A 16,056-nucleotide genomic window follows, 5' to 3' on the forward strand; every position below is an offset into this window, starting at 1 on the left:
TGGTTTCCCTCAATGGCCTTTTTTTTGTGTTTGCTTTCAGCAGTCCTATGCACCAGCTCCCCACCCCATGGCTCCTCCCAGCCCCAGCACAAACAGCAGCAACAACAGCAGCAACAACAGCAGCGGCGAGCAGTTGAGTAAAACCAACCTGTACATTCGAGGCCTTCCACCCGGCACCACTGACCAGGACCTTATCAAGCTGTGCCAGCCGTAAGTGCAGTGGAAATATTGTATGTCTTCTGGTTTGACTGGAATGTGCCTGACTGTCACAGAAATGCAGGAAAATGGCAAAGCTGGCTCTTAAGTTTGCACTCATGTATGTCCGCATAAAGATAGTACAGGCCTGGTGCACTTGAAGGTTGACTGTTGTTCCATTGGTTCAAGCAGCTAGTGTCTGTCGAAAGCCTTCTGAAAATGAGTTTTAGGGGCTAGAAAGGTGATGAGGGCCTTCACATTGGCTATGTTTATTTTTATCTAAAAAAATAATTTTGCACAGCAAGAAAAGCTCCCTAATGACAGATGTTATAGTTACAATAATCTGTGACTCATAACCTGGTGCACAACAAAACATGGGTATTCCCACCTCAGTCGTTTATCACCTCTTTTGATTGCTATGTCACACATTGCCAGGCTCAGAGATTGTGAAGTATGAAACCAAGTGAAGGTGGCCTTGTCGCAAACATCTAATTAACTGTCGTTCCATTGAAAACTGATGGTGTAGAAAGTATCACCTTCTAGCTCCCTGTATATCTTGAGAGTCATATTTGCAAACTTTCTCAGTAAGTCCCAAGTTTATTGTGGTTTATTCCTGTTAAAACTGGAGAGGCAGCAGAAAGGAGCTCTTTATTCCTCGTGCATCCTCAACCGAGGATGAATTAGGAGAATCCATTTTTTGTAGTAAAATAAGAACATGGAGATTAAAAAAAAAATAAAATCCTATGATACAGAGCTTTGCAGTGCTTTTCTCATAGAACAGTCTTTTTCAAAAGAGAACAGCATCTCTGAGGTTTTTCATTGCAAATCAGCATTTCGACTAGGGATCAATAAATGGATGTTGGTAAAGTAAGAAACAGTCTGAGGCTGATCTAGTGACCTGAACTCGAATTGCTGCTGTTTTGAAGTTTTGAACAGGAGTAAAAAATTTAAAGTGATGTTCCATTTTATGTCATTCTGCACTTCCTGATTTTGACCAGAAGTGCTGAAGAACTACTCTAAGTATGTTTTATCCAGACATGGCTATCTGGGACTGGATATAGAAGGAAAGCCTTCACTGGACGCATTTCTGAATTTGAGCGGAATAATGGGAGCTTGGGACTCTTCCCTGTGACTGATATTTCACAATTATCTCTACTAAAATCACAACAAGTAGAACTTGTTTAGTGTTCACAGGATTATAGGATACCGGTGATTTTTTCATATTCCATGCAAGTTGGAGTGTTAGTATACCTGGCTGACATTTGTACAACCTATATTCATTGACACTTTCTGCTTGTGACAGTCGCAGATAATCCCAGTTCAAGGGCCAGATCCTTAGTAGGTATAAATTGACTGTAGCTCTGTTGACATTCACAAAGCTATTTTGATATACATCTGCTTATAGTCTGATCCTAAGTTCAGATAAATGCCTTCAGCTGAGCAGCTGATCAGGGATGAACTAACTACTCCTACAGGAGCCTTGTGGCTTTGCTATTTAGTGCTACAATCATAGTGTGAGGCACAAGTCAGCTGTGGCACTAGTATTGAATCATGAAGTGCGGAAAGCATGTCCCTACTCCCTATCTGCTTATGGGAAATGCACATCAACTATCTCATAGCTTTCTTTCAGTACTGTGACAAAATTTTGAATGCACTCCACTAAACTTAATCTGGTCTATGATTATAGGGTTTTGTCTTGCTATCATGGAGTTCCTGTGTGAACAGATGCTCTTTAAGAAAAATACTGACACTTACTTTACTGATTTTCTATCCTTTGGCTGAATGGAAGTGAGGAGAAGCCAGACAGATTTTTTTTTTTTTCCAGAATATTAAAAGTATTTATCAAAACGAAAGGGAAGACAGATACAGGGAAACTGAAATATCTGAAAATACAAGAATTTGTCATGGCAGCGTGTAGTTTTTTAAAGTTGTATGAGGCAAGATATTTTCTTTACCTTTGCAGATGTTTGCATAGTAGAGATGGCTAAAGGTCCAGATCCTTGCTTTATTACCTGCATTTTCAAATAAATGCAGTACATACAGCAGCAGTCTACAGTATTGGTAAAATGTAGACTGTACAGTGGAAATTATTCTGAGGAAAACGTCCATTTGCATCTTTAGAAATGGGTGCCTTCTATACAGCTCCTTCTTAGCTTGTCCAGTTCTCACTTATATCAGTGGGGTTTTATCACCCAAAGGAAGATAACATACATGGCTAAGGCCTTCATATGTTAGGGTAAGCAGGTATTAACAAAACAGCAGAAGATGCTAGCTCTTAGGATTCCTGCATAGAAATATTAGCATAATTTACTACATGATATGAAATGAAAACCTGAATCCAATCCATAAACCAATATATTACTATTTTTCAATACAAGTTTTTTGAAGAGCTGCATTTGGGAAGGGTATTCACTAAAGCCAGCTTATGCCCAGGACACTAGTTCACCTAGGCTAGCTGCCAGCACCTCAAGTGAGCCCTTCTGAGCCCATTTCCTTGACCCAAGCATGTGAGCAGTACTGCCAGCAGTAGAAGTATCACTTGCCATTTCTGACGTTTGTCAGGTCTGAGGAAGAAACTTCTAAAAACTCAACATTTTTCTTTTAGAAGTATAGGGAATGCTGGAAATGCTTGTGGCTATATACATTTATCATAGCACTTCCTATTTCCAAGTTTTATTCCAGCAAGAAGGCTACCCTCTAAGTGACATGTAACATTTTTTTGTTGTGTGGCTACGGAATAGATAACTGTTTTATCAAAAGTGTTCAATAAAGTAAGGGACTGTCTTGGTGAATCCTGCCTGCTTTTCTGTATTTCTGCTGTGAGGTTTTATGTGGCGTATATTGCACACTAAACAGAAAGCAGCAGACTGGAGTGCCATTGATGCTTGAAGTGCGGAATCCATTCCACACGATGTCAGACATTTCTGACAAATGTTCCAACACTATCAAACCTTTTATCAATTTAAGAGTAACCTTGTCAACTAATCTGTCAAACTGTTCGTATAACTAAAGGAAAACAAGTCATCATGGGCTGCACTGTAACCAAGTAAATAATAATAAAAAAAAAGTGCTACTGGAAGATTTTCTTCTTGTATGGTTGTGATCCTCAATATCCGGTTTAACATATGTCCAGCAAAGTTGCATCAGACTCTCTTTTGCAGCTGAGAGATATGAGGTTGCACAGTATCTTTTGGGACTTCATACAAGACACTGTCAAAGGTTACATTGAAAAAGAGTGAATAGGAATGTTTAGCAAGCAAGGACAGGCTCTTCTTTTATGTGTGTATCTTTTTCTGGATTTTCAATGAAAATCAAGTAAAAAGGCTTTCAAAAAACTGGAGAAAGGATGAGAGAGGCATAGGTGCATATGTATGGCACCTGTGGTATGCAGCTATGCCTTTTTCATCCTTTCTCCAGTTTTTTTAAAAAAGAGATTTTATATCCATCCCTGATCATATTGATCATCTGAACATGGTATTCTAAAAATCTGATTTTAAACATTCCGTTAAAATAGTAGTAAATATTATACCATTAGGATTTAATTCTCTGAGATACAGAGTCTGTGATGGTGTACCATCCATTGGTACAAACCATCACACATGCATCTTCTTGGCCAAAATATGCTTGTTATCAAAAGAAAAGACAGTCAACATTAAGATGTAAAATTCATAGATAAGAGACACAAAAATGTATAGTCTTTGCTGTACAAGCAAAATATGAAGGGTTATCTCTAAAAAATCGCAATCCATCATTCTTATTTTCATACATACTATTGTATTTCATTCAGAAGAATTCCAAACTCCTCTTAAAAACATACACAGTTCTCTTAGTCCCTTGTTGACACACTGAACACATCACATACTTACACATTCTTACTAACTAAATCCCCGTGGAGACTGATTGAAAGAAATCTCTCATGCAAATTAAAAATTTGAGCTTCATTACTTTGAAATGTTTTTCATTTCAAAAAAATCACAATTTCTCTCTGAGTATTTTGGTCTTTCTGTTTGCCTTTTCTTCTGTTTGCACTGAAGAAGACTTAAATCCATAACTTTTTAAAAATATAAAAGAATTTTTGTAAAAGTGAAAGGGAACTGGGGAAAAGAAGCCCTCTTAGTTTTCTCCTCCCAAAATAACAAATAATTTTGAAAAGAAAGTTGGTATTAGGTATCTTATCACCTTTCAACAAGTTTCAACTTCTGTGTGGTTCAGGGTGAAATTAAATGAGTTAATTAAAACAACAGTAGCAAAAATAATTAAACCTAAAGAGCAGTAAGTCCGTACGCTAGTCAGGCTGACTCTTGTGGAAGATGAACCAGAATCTCATAGCTCAGTGTTTTTCCAAGTATGGACAATCCCTACTGAATTGTGATTGTCATGAGCGTTGCTTTCTCTCAATAGTTTTTTGATCCATATTTTGTGTGAATCACCCAAGTCTTTCTTTTTACCCCTTGCTGAAGGTATCATGAATTTTTCTCCTTGACAAGTCATCAAGTTTCAGATTTTAGCCAGTCATTAGACTCTGAACATCCTTGTTTTTGTCCCTGTGGAACCTCTGAATAAATATTCAGCCTGTTACTGTTTGGATTCTACTAAAGGGCTAGCCCCAAGGATAGTGTAACTGAGGTTATTAGTTGAAAATGCACACATTAGTTAAAATGAGGACTATTTTTGAAACGAACTCTGTGTACTCCTTTTGCCCCAAGAGAAACCTGCTGAAATCATTGAGGTTTCAAATGGGTCCAAGGTGCCTTTTAGGAGAGGGGCTTTTGCTAATAGCTACAACAAGTATAAAATTGTCAATTAGAGTGAACTTTATAACAGGTTCATGATGGTGGCATAGCCATTTCTGCCATGTGTTAAGACAGTAAGACTTTGAAATTCGCGGCTACTTTTAATCTTCTTACCTTTCATGAGAATAACAACAAATACATAGTATGTGAGAGCTGATGAAAGGAAGGGACAGGGAAAGAAAGTTTCCTCCTTTTTTTTTTCTGTATTAAAATTTTCATTAAAAAATAATTATTGTACATTATAATTAAAATAAAGTTAAAAACAAAATAAAATCCCCATAATGAGTTCCAAAAAAAAAAAAGGTTGTTTTGTAAAGTAAAGTAAATCCTAAATTAGACATAGAAGAAATTAAGGAGTAATCTTTGAAGATATAAGGGACTGTACCAGTTTCTGTAACATTGCATTTGTTAAAGCAAGGTGTACTATGGATTCAGTATTGATTTGAACAGAACCACATAATGTCTCCTATAATTAATACCACTTGACACTGTTTCTCCGTGATACAGCAGAGACTGCAAGGGTGTGAAGGTAAGAGTGCTCATTCACTGGGATTAGCCTATATAAGAACCATGTGGCATCATATAGAGTAGTTCCTGCTTAAATCTTAGTGGATGTTTTGGTTCGGTGTATCCTGGTAATATGAGAATTGTGAATGGCTCTGAAGTCTGCTGAAGAGATCAGTCTTCATGGGAACCAGAGGAATGCCCATACTTGAGGGAGGAGAAAACAGATTTGCTTTGTTATTTCAAGTAAAATCAGGAAAGCAAAGTCTCAGGAAAGATTTGACCTAATACAGCAAAGGTGTCCTGTTGGACTAAACATGCTGGTTCAAAGCAGTGAGGGGACTGTGTGAGTTTTTTCTTCTCATTTGTTATTATTTTCAGAACAGGGTGAAACACACTGATGGGTTAGTTTGGAGAAATCTATGTTCTTCTTTTTGTCTTTTTATATCTCAAGTTCTTTATATCAGGGGCTTTCCGAAAAGACGATAATGGGTAGGAAGGAGAAGAAAAATGAATTTCAGGTTAGTGTTTTTAAGTCAAAATGACTGTGTTCAGGAACCAAATGGTAAACATTAAGGATGTCTAAAGCAGACACAAAAGCAGAGGAATGTAATGCCTTGGACGTGGTTTGTTAATTCTATCATTGGAGACATCTTCATAGTGACGGTGCTTAGTAGTGCTGTTAGATACATTTTGCCTTTGCTCCCCAGAGTCCAAAAGGGTACAATTCAGTGAACTTGAATTTCAGCTGCCTACGTCTTGGCTCCTGAAATCTGTTGATTTGCAGTTTTGGACTCAGTTATATAAACATTACATCTTTGCACTGTGTAAATGTGGGCATGGATGTGCACAGTCTTTTTTTCTCCTTTACCTATTCTCCTTTAAAAATTACTTGTATATTCATTTCCTATTACCATAGTCTCCAAATGTCTCGCACTGTTAAAAAACAAACATTAAAGTTGCCCCAGTAGGCAATGAACCGATCCTTTTCTTACCTATCCTCTTTCATCAGGGAAAATAAAACTCTAGGTCAGCAGTTGCCCACAGCACTACAGAGAGCTCCATCTGGGATGTGAGCATTCTCATTGTCGGGAAGAAAGGCAGAAAAATAATCTGCGTAAAGTAATAAATGAGCACCTGCACTCTTCCCTGTTTTGAATGTGCCCGTCTTTTCACTGGAGTGTGACAGAGTGTCACTGAGAGCTTCTCATCTCCTTTCAAGTTGGATGAACCTGATTTAATGGAAGATAGGGGAGGAGGCAGCATTCTCAGACACTGCTGCTGAAAACGTTTCTTCTGATGAATTTTAATTAAAGTCCTTGGGGAAAAAAAAAACAAAAAAACAGAAAGCTCATAACAGAAATATTGAGTCTTCTGTGTAGCTGTGTGAAGGGCACGACTGCAAGAGCCACTTACTCTGCTGAGTGTGCAGGAAGGGTGTTTGAGGAAGAAAGAGGGCAAACTCACTTAATGAGCTGCTTCTGACCTCTTCTGAGATGTGCATACTTCCAGTTTTTCCTTGTCCTCTTCCTTTCTCCAATTCTCCAGCATGTTTTGTGTGTGCGGCCAGTCAACCATGGCATCACCACTGGATACGTCGAGGCTTTCTTCCTCTTATTTATGTAAAATGATCAGAATCTGAAAACCCTCGTGGCTGCAGACTAACCAAAGGACAAAGAGGCCCTGCATCGTGGGTGCCTGTCGACCAAGTGTTAAGTTTTGTAATGTGGGTGTTGCTCTATGCAAGGACCTTTATGACTGTGAAACTCTCAACTGTCTGAATTTGCCAACCTCCCTAGGTGCTCTGCAAAACTGAGGTGCTAGGTTTCCGCTTTCCAGGGAGGAGGCTGAGTAATGTGCTTCTGATTTTTTTTTTTTTTTTTTTTTTTTTTTTTTAATGGGAGGCAAGGAAAGTTTGGTTATGTTGGCTTCATCTGTTTTGAAGCTGGATTTGTTTGCAGTTTTGGGTATTTGTTCTGCAGGGTCAAGATCAGTGGGTCTTTTTGATCGACTGTCTTTTGCAAATGGATAGCAGCAGGGGGAAAGCAGAAGCGCCGGCCATGTATGTGCAGAAAGGGCAGAGAAGGGAATAGGAAGTTCTCTAGCTGGGACGCAGTTTAGGAGTCCACAGACTTTTAGGAGACGAGGGAGATCACTGTTCCTGTTCTGACATTTGTGTAGCAGAAATGTTTCTGTAATCTTTCTCTAGAAGGTGTGATGCAGATAATCTTCTGGTCTGTTCGAGAACTATATTGTCGTAATGCTGTGCTGTGAGGAGATGATACTAGACATGCTTAAAAAAAACAACAACAACACAAAAAAATCAATCAGTCCCTTCCCCCTACCCCAGAAACTGGAATAACCTGGGCACTGCTTCCAGCTAAAGGCAAGGATCTTAGAGCATGGCTGTAATTTCTATACAAGGGGAAGTGGCAGGCCAGCTTTGATGGCAAAGCTATTGAATATTATCAGTAGTAAAACAAAAATGTCATTGTGTTCAACTGCTAGACTTTCCCATACTGTTCCAAACAAGCATCGACAAGAGCTCTGTGCTATGTAGCATGCAATGTCCTTCATTCCAAGTATTTGGTAACTTCCCAGAATTATTTGTGTGACAAGCACTGCTGCTAGATTTATATTAAAAACTGTATTTTTTTTAAAAAAAAGATGTTCACTAGAGAAGGCATTTCTCAGAATTTTTGCAACTACGTCAGAGGTTTTATGTCTGCCTCATTATAAAACAGACAGGAAAAGATGGAATGTTTTCAGCTTGATATTTAAAAGATGTTGATCTGACTGGAATCCGAGAAGAGTTTTTCTTTCTCTGGGTGTGTATTTTCTATGTCCCCCTCATAAGTGCTGTGGAAAGCAAAGACCATTCTCTTGGATTGTTTGGAAAGTACCTCGCCACGGTTCTGGGGCAACCCCCCAAAATAATGCAGGTAACAACAATGTGGCTAGTGAAGTCCTATTCTGAAATAAGCTCCTGCCAGTGGACGCCCAGTCTCGCATGAGAACTTCATGGAAGCACGGCAGTCTGTTCACATAGCATTTATTGCAGGATCAGAGCCATATTATTGTTTCAGTGCAATATAGGTAATAAGTGCAGCACTTATGGCTATTACTGCCTGGTGATCACATTATAAAAAGACATGCTTTCCTCACTTCAGTTTCCCAGTACAGCATTTCCATATACCCCTGAGATTATAATCCAATTATGAAACCTCAATTATTTTCTGTAATTCACTGATTCAAGAAGAACATTAATTTTTTAGCTTCTTTATAGTGGGGACCTAATTCCTAAAAGGGATAAAATGACTCACAGATTCATAGAATTTAAGATCCAGAAGAGTCCAAGGGATGATCTACTATTATTTCCTGGTTGTTTCAGGTCCTTAAATTTCCCTCATTTGCTCCTGGACTGAATATAGCAAATTATATGGGTCTAAAGAATATCTTCCAGAAAAGCATGCGCTCTGGATTTGAGGATAGGAAGCAGTAGCAAGCCTACCACTGTTCCTAACAGTTTGTTGCTTTGGTTAACCATGGTCCCTGTTCAGAATTTCTGACTTGCTACAAAATCAGCCTTCTGGTGTTGAATTTTTACTTGTTGGTTCTTGGTGTAATCAGATTAAGGACCTTTTTGATCCTCTCCCTCTCCCCCTGTCCTCCTCCCAGATGTACTTATGCACTATAATCAAGTCACCTTTCAGACTTTTTACTTTCATAATCAAAATAGATGGAGCTCTTCAGGTCTCTGATTATAAGCCAGGGTTTTGGGATAATTTCATCAAGGACTACAGATGACGTCAGGGGTTATTTGAATGTTTTTAAAATTAATTATTTGAGGTTAGAAATTGTTTCCTTTTCATGTTTATGGATATTTGTTGTTACGTGTAGTTTATATAACCATGTCTGTTTGTATGTGTCCTCAAGTCGGTGAAAGGTATAACTGGAACATCCTGAGCAGGATGATGTTCCTGAGCAGGAGAAATGATGCTCAAAGGGCTGCTTCAGTGCCTTAGCAGAAATGGAACAAGGTGTAATATTTACCCTGTAGAGACCATGGTACGCTGGAGCTGGAAGTATGTCAGAACCAGAACCTCTACCTATGAGGCTTTGATTACGTTTGGTTGTAAATCAGATGTCTCTCCACCCTTGGTTTTGAGTAACAAAAGCCCATCTGACAAGAAAACTACAACAGCCTAGAAGTTTTATTTAAAAATAATAGGAATTTGGACCTAAGCCATACCTCATCTTAATTTTGTAGAACTTAATTTCTCTAGTCATCTTTAATGATTCTTGTCCCCTCTGCTTTACTTAACACCAAATTTAGGATTGTCAGTTAAATGGAGTATGGTTATGAAGTTTTTTAATTACTGTACAGTAACTTAGCACAAACATTTCAATGTAAAGTTTATTAAGTGCCTTATGAACTGCATAACAAATGAATTCATACATAATCACAACAGCCAGTTCAAGGAGCCGAAGGATTCCAATAGGGCAGTCCACTGAGTCTCAGAATAAAATAAGCTCGTAGCAATTGCTTCTAAATGGAAAACAAAACTGGTTGCTGCAATGGAACAGAATGGAATATGACCAAGACATTAGTGGGGTTTAAATAAAAAAGGGCAATATACTCATGGCACGATTTTCCTTATTACCTAATGTAAGAATTGGACTAAAGACGTGATTGCAGGTCTTACAGAAGGGGAAGACAGACTGTAATGATACAGCTATAAAATACTAACAGCACTGAGGCACACATTTTATTGTATTTAACTTTTAGCCATTTCATCAACTATCTTCAGTGAGCAGTAAGAAAAAACTGGCTTTCTGTAACATGGATCTCAATTGTTAGTTCTTGTTAGGTTCCTGCATTTGTTTAGCTGTCTTTATTGTTCTTTGATATAAAGACAGAATTCCCCTTAATCACAAGACCAGATCTTTTGTCTGATGTGCTGTTCCCGGAGCACACTGGGGACTTGGGGCTGCTGTCCCGCGTGGGTGCGCCTGCAGACGAATGCCCCACTGGTACGGGAAGGGGGGAACTCTCGCTGCACTGGCCAGCGTAAGAGGCGTTTCGTGGTGAGGAGGAGGCAGGTCGGAGTGGAAAGAAGTGGGACTAGAATACATTGCAGATCCTTGGATGTTGTTGTTTGTCAGTGCAGTTTAGTGTGCACTGAGCCAACGATGTGGAACAGATTTACATTCCTTGTCCTCCCTCTTTCTTATTTCCATTACCTTCCCCCCCCCGTTTTCTTTCCCTAATGCAATCCTCTTCTGAAGAGGAATATTTCTGCACGATAGTAATGCAAATCATGTGTAGTAGCTGCTGGTTAGCAGTGGAAGGGTATTGATGAGAATATTGCGCTAAATACCCCTGCGGTGACTGTCCTAGGATTGTTACAGCTCATGCACATGTGGCATGTTAATCTCTCCACACCAACTTCAGAAAGAGCTTTTGCAAGGATTGCACCACTAGTTAGTAGCTGTCACCAGTGTGGGGAGGCAGGCTCTCAGCGGAGAACTGAGCAGCCCTCAGTCGCACCTGGAACCGAAATGTCACCAGGCGAATACATCTTTATCCTTTCCGATTGCCAAGTCACGGCGGCGCGGAGTGTTCGGCTGGCGGGAGGCGTCCTGGCGCTGTCGGCAGCTTCCTGGGGCTGGGCGCTCCTCTTTCGGCTGGGGTGCCTGATGGGGCAGGCCCTCTCGTGGGATGGAGATGCTGAGGGCTCGGATGGGGCCGGGCGCCAGCAGGAAAGTGCCCCCCCACTCCTGTCGAGGGAACCCTCCTGGGTCTGCTCTCAGGAGGTCTGCAGCTGGGCTGCTTAATGGTACTTAGTATGTGCTGTAAACCATACTCTCCTATTACACAGAAATCCACTAATGCTGGCATCAAGAGTGGCGGGTAATTCAATCACAGCCACAAAAATGATATTAACATAACATTAAAGAGCTGTGTAGACTAGCAAAAGACAGGAAATTATAGAGTTCAGGCTTGAAACTTTATCCTTAACTCACCCATATTGTGCCAAGGTGTTTGGAAATTTCCATGCGGTGTGTTATTTTATGGAACCTACTATGGGATGCATTACCCTGTTCATCTGTGGAGGATTTCCTCGTCTAGCATCAGCCAGCATTAGTGAGAATTATATAAAGAAATCCTGGTGCAATTTGCAAAGCATTGCTGGACAATGTGAGCTTTAAATATGAATTTCTTGGCTTAGGCAGTTTACCCACTCCAGTTTTTCTGATGTGCCGCATTAGGGTTTAGCTTTATTGACTTCTTTAAACCAAGTTGAAATTCAGTAGCTAAGCCCCTCTCCTAACTTCAAAACTAACCTTTAAAGTTATTTTTAGCTGTCATTTTCACCTCTGTGAGTTTTCTTTGTTCAACACTCTCTGAAAAGGCTTTGTTTTTTAATTTACCTTTTGATTTCAAGACACTGCTTGTAGTTTCACTGACTTGACCTCAAATAAACAAGCTGAATTATACCCCTCCAAAATTTTAGCCTTATTCTTGTCTTTGGCCCTTATTCATCCTTGTCCTTATTTAATCCTGCTGAAACAAGTAGAGCAACTCAATGAGAAAGGTTAGCTCCATCACCTATAAAAATCCCCAGCTGGAAATGAAAGAAGATAAGGTGTCGTGTACCCTGTCTTGCTCAGTCGCTTTCCCTTCTCATTTCTGTGCCAGCAGGGACAAGGGGAAGTTCTTGCAAGCACCCCATGGGTCAAGGAGTCAATTTAAAGTTCGTCTGTGGGATGTTTATAGAGAAGGAATAAGCTGTTTCATGAGTGACAACATTTTATTTTACCCATTGGCATCAGAGCCAAGCAAGAGCCAAGGTAAGAGTTGTCTGTCACTCTGGGGTTGAAGCTTGACTGCAATCAAAGGTGAGATCACAGATCTTGCAGAGATGGTGAAGCTGGCAGGCAGACTACCTGTAAAGCAGCTAAAACAGCAAGAACTGCAGCACCCAGATATTTTCCCACATTCTTGGGTGGATTTTGCAGGCTGTGCTGAAATGCATTCTGCCCTTGAATACCCTGATACTGGTGCCCAGGTAAAATCAGCTAAAGCTAACATAGTCATACCAACATGAGCTCCAGGCATACCTTTCACTGCAGTGTTGATATACCTTGATTTTAGAGTTTATTCCCTTGCTCCTCTGGCTTAGAAGGAACTACCAGTGGTCATTATTCGGAGGACATTTAAACATTTTAATCTAATGCAGTGGAAGTAAAGAATGACAGAAACCAATGAGAATTATTTTCTCCCATAATAGCTCATTTGGAGAATATGTATGCTGCTTTCTGGAGATGGTGAACTCTAGGTGTAGCTCAGCTTGTAGGTTTTTCCTGTTTTCCCACTGTGTGTTTTCTGTGCTAAGGAGCTAGGGAGGAGTGCCACCATGTCTGTCTCTGTGGTGAGCAGGATGGTCATTAATGACCATGCACAGGACAGTAGGATGGCTGTATCCTAGGGGAAATCAGTTTTCTGCAGAGAGCTGCAGTTGTAAAGAGTAGCAAATTTCCACTGAGAGGAGGAGGGAGGCAAGACAGAATCGGCAGAGCAAGGATTAAAAATACAAAGGCTTCAAAAATGAGGAATAAATCAGAAGGCTTTCTGTGTGAGGTGTATTTTTTTTTTTTATTGCCAAAACTGGTCAAGTCTGAAACATGCTGATCTTAGGGATGAGGGAGAGAATGGCCTGCTGGAGAAGCTCTGAGGTGGGGGTTGTAGGGACAAGACTGCCTAGCATTTAGACAAATGGCATTTGCAAGATGATTCTTTTTTAAAGCGCTCGTTCTTTACTTTTACACAGAGCACGAACATGCAGAACTGATGAAGTTGTGAACACTGCTGTGTTTTTCACTTTCTCAAGGAACATCTTTATTGCGGAGGCTTCTGGGCTTTAGAGCTGTCCAGTGATACCTGAGCTAGGTTAAAGCTAGTGACGTAGCTCTGTCCTCTCCTTTAGGCCCAAGTATGACTGTGGCATAGACTTGTCCCTGTGTCTCTYGCTACGTGCACTTGAGAATTTGGACTAGGGTCATTTTCTTCTGCTGTTCCCCACTCTTTCAGGTTTGTTTCTTCTCTGAATCGCAGAGTTTGGCTGTGGCACTGAGTGTCTCTCTCAACTTTGGGTGCCTCAGTGGGTATAAAAGTCCTCGCCCGTACTCTAATGGTTTGCTTCCCCCTCTCCTTTTCTGCTGCTTAAACCTTGCTCTCCCCTTGCAGACAAGCTGGAGAAGAATTGTCTTGCTTAGGATGCAGTCATTTTACTCTCATAACGGATTTTGAAAAACTATTTCAGAAAGGAGATAAGTTATAACTGGTGTGAAAAATCATCATTAGGAGAACACCTTTAATAAGAATAAATTTACTTAGGTTTTGTAATTATGTTTTTATGTATATATGTGTCTTAAAAATGTAAGCATACATAAACGTTTAAATCTCAAACAAGAGGATGATTCTTTTCTGACTATGCTCAGTATGAAAGGCTAACCCAGAGATAAGATAACATTCCCATAAACATGGAAGCTTAAACAAAGGAGCTGTTGTCCTGAGAATGAGGGAATCAAAAAGAAATCGAAGTTTGAACTTAGGAAATTGTCTTACAAAATGGAATGTTGCATGTACAGTAATATTTAATGGCTTTCAGAAATTGCAGAACAGGGGAAATCCATAGGTCTTTCTCTTGATCTCAGTGGTCTCTGGAGCAAGCCCAAAGAAAGCGAAGGGCAAAGGCATCTGGGAAATGAATAGCTGTTGTAGACCTTTTATTTTACTTAAGTTTCTTGTTCAAGATGTTGGCCTTTTGAGAACTTCCTTTCTTGAACAGCAGAAAGGGAAAGGGTAGAAAACTCCCATTGTCTGAGTAAGTGGGAGAAAAGGGTGCAAGTGCTGCTGATGAATAAGATGTTTCAGGGATGAGTAAATACATGGCCTGACACTGCAGATGCTTGGCTTATGAGTTGGCCATTGTGTGCACTGCATACTGTGCAGAGTAGTTGCTCACATTTATAAATATTTGCAGGCTATAGATCTGTTTCTAGTAGGATATTTCTTTGACTCCATGAAGACTGACCATATGTCCCTTTTACTTTGTTTCTGTGCTTCCGCGTTGCTTCTGATGGTCTGTGCAAAAAGCAATTTGCCTGCCACTACAGGTGTTCATAGTAAATTTTGTGTTATTAATTTTTAAACCCAGCACATTTGGCAGATTATATTTCAGCTGCCTGAAATATAATTTATCTGTGTAGGATAAACTTGCCATTTATGTGTATGATAGCAGCAGTAAAGTGAGCAGTGTCAGCATTGGGGCGTTCATAAACCTTTAAATCCAGCTCTTTTTAGAAAGCGAGGAATAGAAAGCAGAATGTATTTGTTCACTGTTATTATTTTATTTATTTTTTTCCTTTGCAAGGTTGTTTCCTGGGACTCAAAACATGCAGCTGCCAAGCAGTGTTTTTTCCCTAGCTGAGGATATTCACTAATATTTGATGAAGATGTTGCCCTTGGTGTTGCCAACCCTCAGAAGTTTATTGCAAAGTTCACAATATTTGTTTCTTAAACCCTTAGATCCTGAGGCATGCGATAAGATGGGAATCTCAGCTTTCAATTTTTAAAAAAATGTAGGTTTCTCTCCTTCATGGTTGAAAAGAGAGGCATGAAAATATGACCTGAGTATATCACAAGGGCTCAAGATATATAAGCAAAGTAAAAAGATATCTCAAACATATTTATTTCTTATTAATTTTTTTAATATTAAAAGTTAATTTAATAACTTTTGGGCATATTAGTGAACAACAGAAGCTGTGCGTGCTGTGCTGCTTTGCCAGTTACAGAAAGACTGTGGGTTTATCCTAATGAATCACAGTTCTCTCTCACACAAAATATGCCCAATACTCAGCATAAGGTCTGTTTTTTCATGTAAATCTTTACATGGATTGAGTACTGTATCTCATTTACTTAGTGAGTTTGAAGGTACCTGAGATCAGTAATATACAAAAGACTGTTCTTGAGGGCTCCCAAACCTGACTGAAGCTAATTTGCTTCCAAATCCAGTGTTACTGATCAGGTTTCAAGATGTGGTCACTGTCTTTTTTGGTGAATGCTTTCTTCCTGGGGAAAAATCTCCCAGCAGGATGATAAAATATTTAAAGTCTTGCTCCCTTCTGTAGATTGCCCCATGTCTTTCTCAGAAGGGATGGGTTACGTGGCGTGTCTTTTTTCATAGTTCTCCATCCAGGGTTCTGCCTGGGGAGACCAACTAGGTGTCCTTTTAAGGACAGAAGACACGGGCTATATAAAGAGTATATTAATTTGGCGAATCCCATGGCCGCTCTAACCACTTCCAGGTCCATATAGGCTGCTTCTGGGGGCAAACTGAACCAAAGAGGAGCTCAGCATTGCCAACACTGGCTTTCCTTCTTTAGGGGATGCACTGCCAAGGTGTCCAGTAAGAGAAACTGGCCCAAAGCTTGATGGAGGAGTTTGTGGTCGACTGCAAGATTTGCGTTGGGTCTAGGGCTCGTTGGTTCTTGGAAG

At 39.9% G+C, this 16,056-nt stretch overlaps 1 protein-coding gene across 3 annotated transcripts in view; it reads left to right on the forward strand.

The window, feature by feature from the left end:
• Positions 1 to 16,056, forward strand: part of RBMS3 (RNA binding motif single stranded interacting protein 3) — a 440,168-nt gene that overhangs the window by 96,812 nt on the left and 327,300 nt on the right. For 2 of the 3 annotated variants that reach the window (XM_026064203.1, XM_026064206.1), the window contains exon 2: positions 41 to 210. In XM_026064203.1, the coding sequence (XP_025919988.1) occupies positions 41 to 210 (170 nt within the window). The remainder of the gene's footprint in view (positions 1 to 40; positions 211 to 16,056) is intronic. The other variant, XM_026064204.1, reaches the window with a different exon arrangement.

Source organism: Apteryx rowi, unplaced genomic scaffold (genome assembly GCF_003343035.1).
Source record: "Apteryx rowi isolate R43461 unplaced genomic scaffold, aptRow1 scaffold_210, whole genome shotgun sequence".
NCBI lineage: Eukaryota > Metazoa > Chordata > Aves > Apterygiformes > Apterygidae > Apteryx > Apteryx rowi.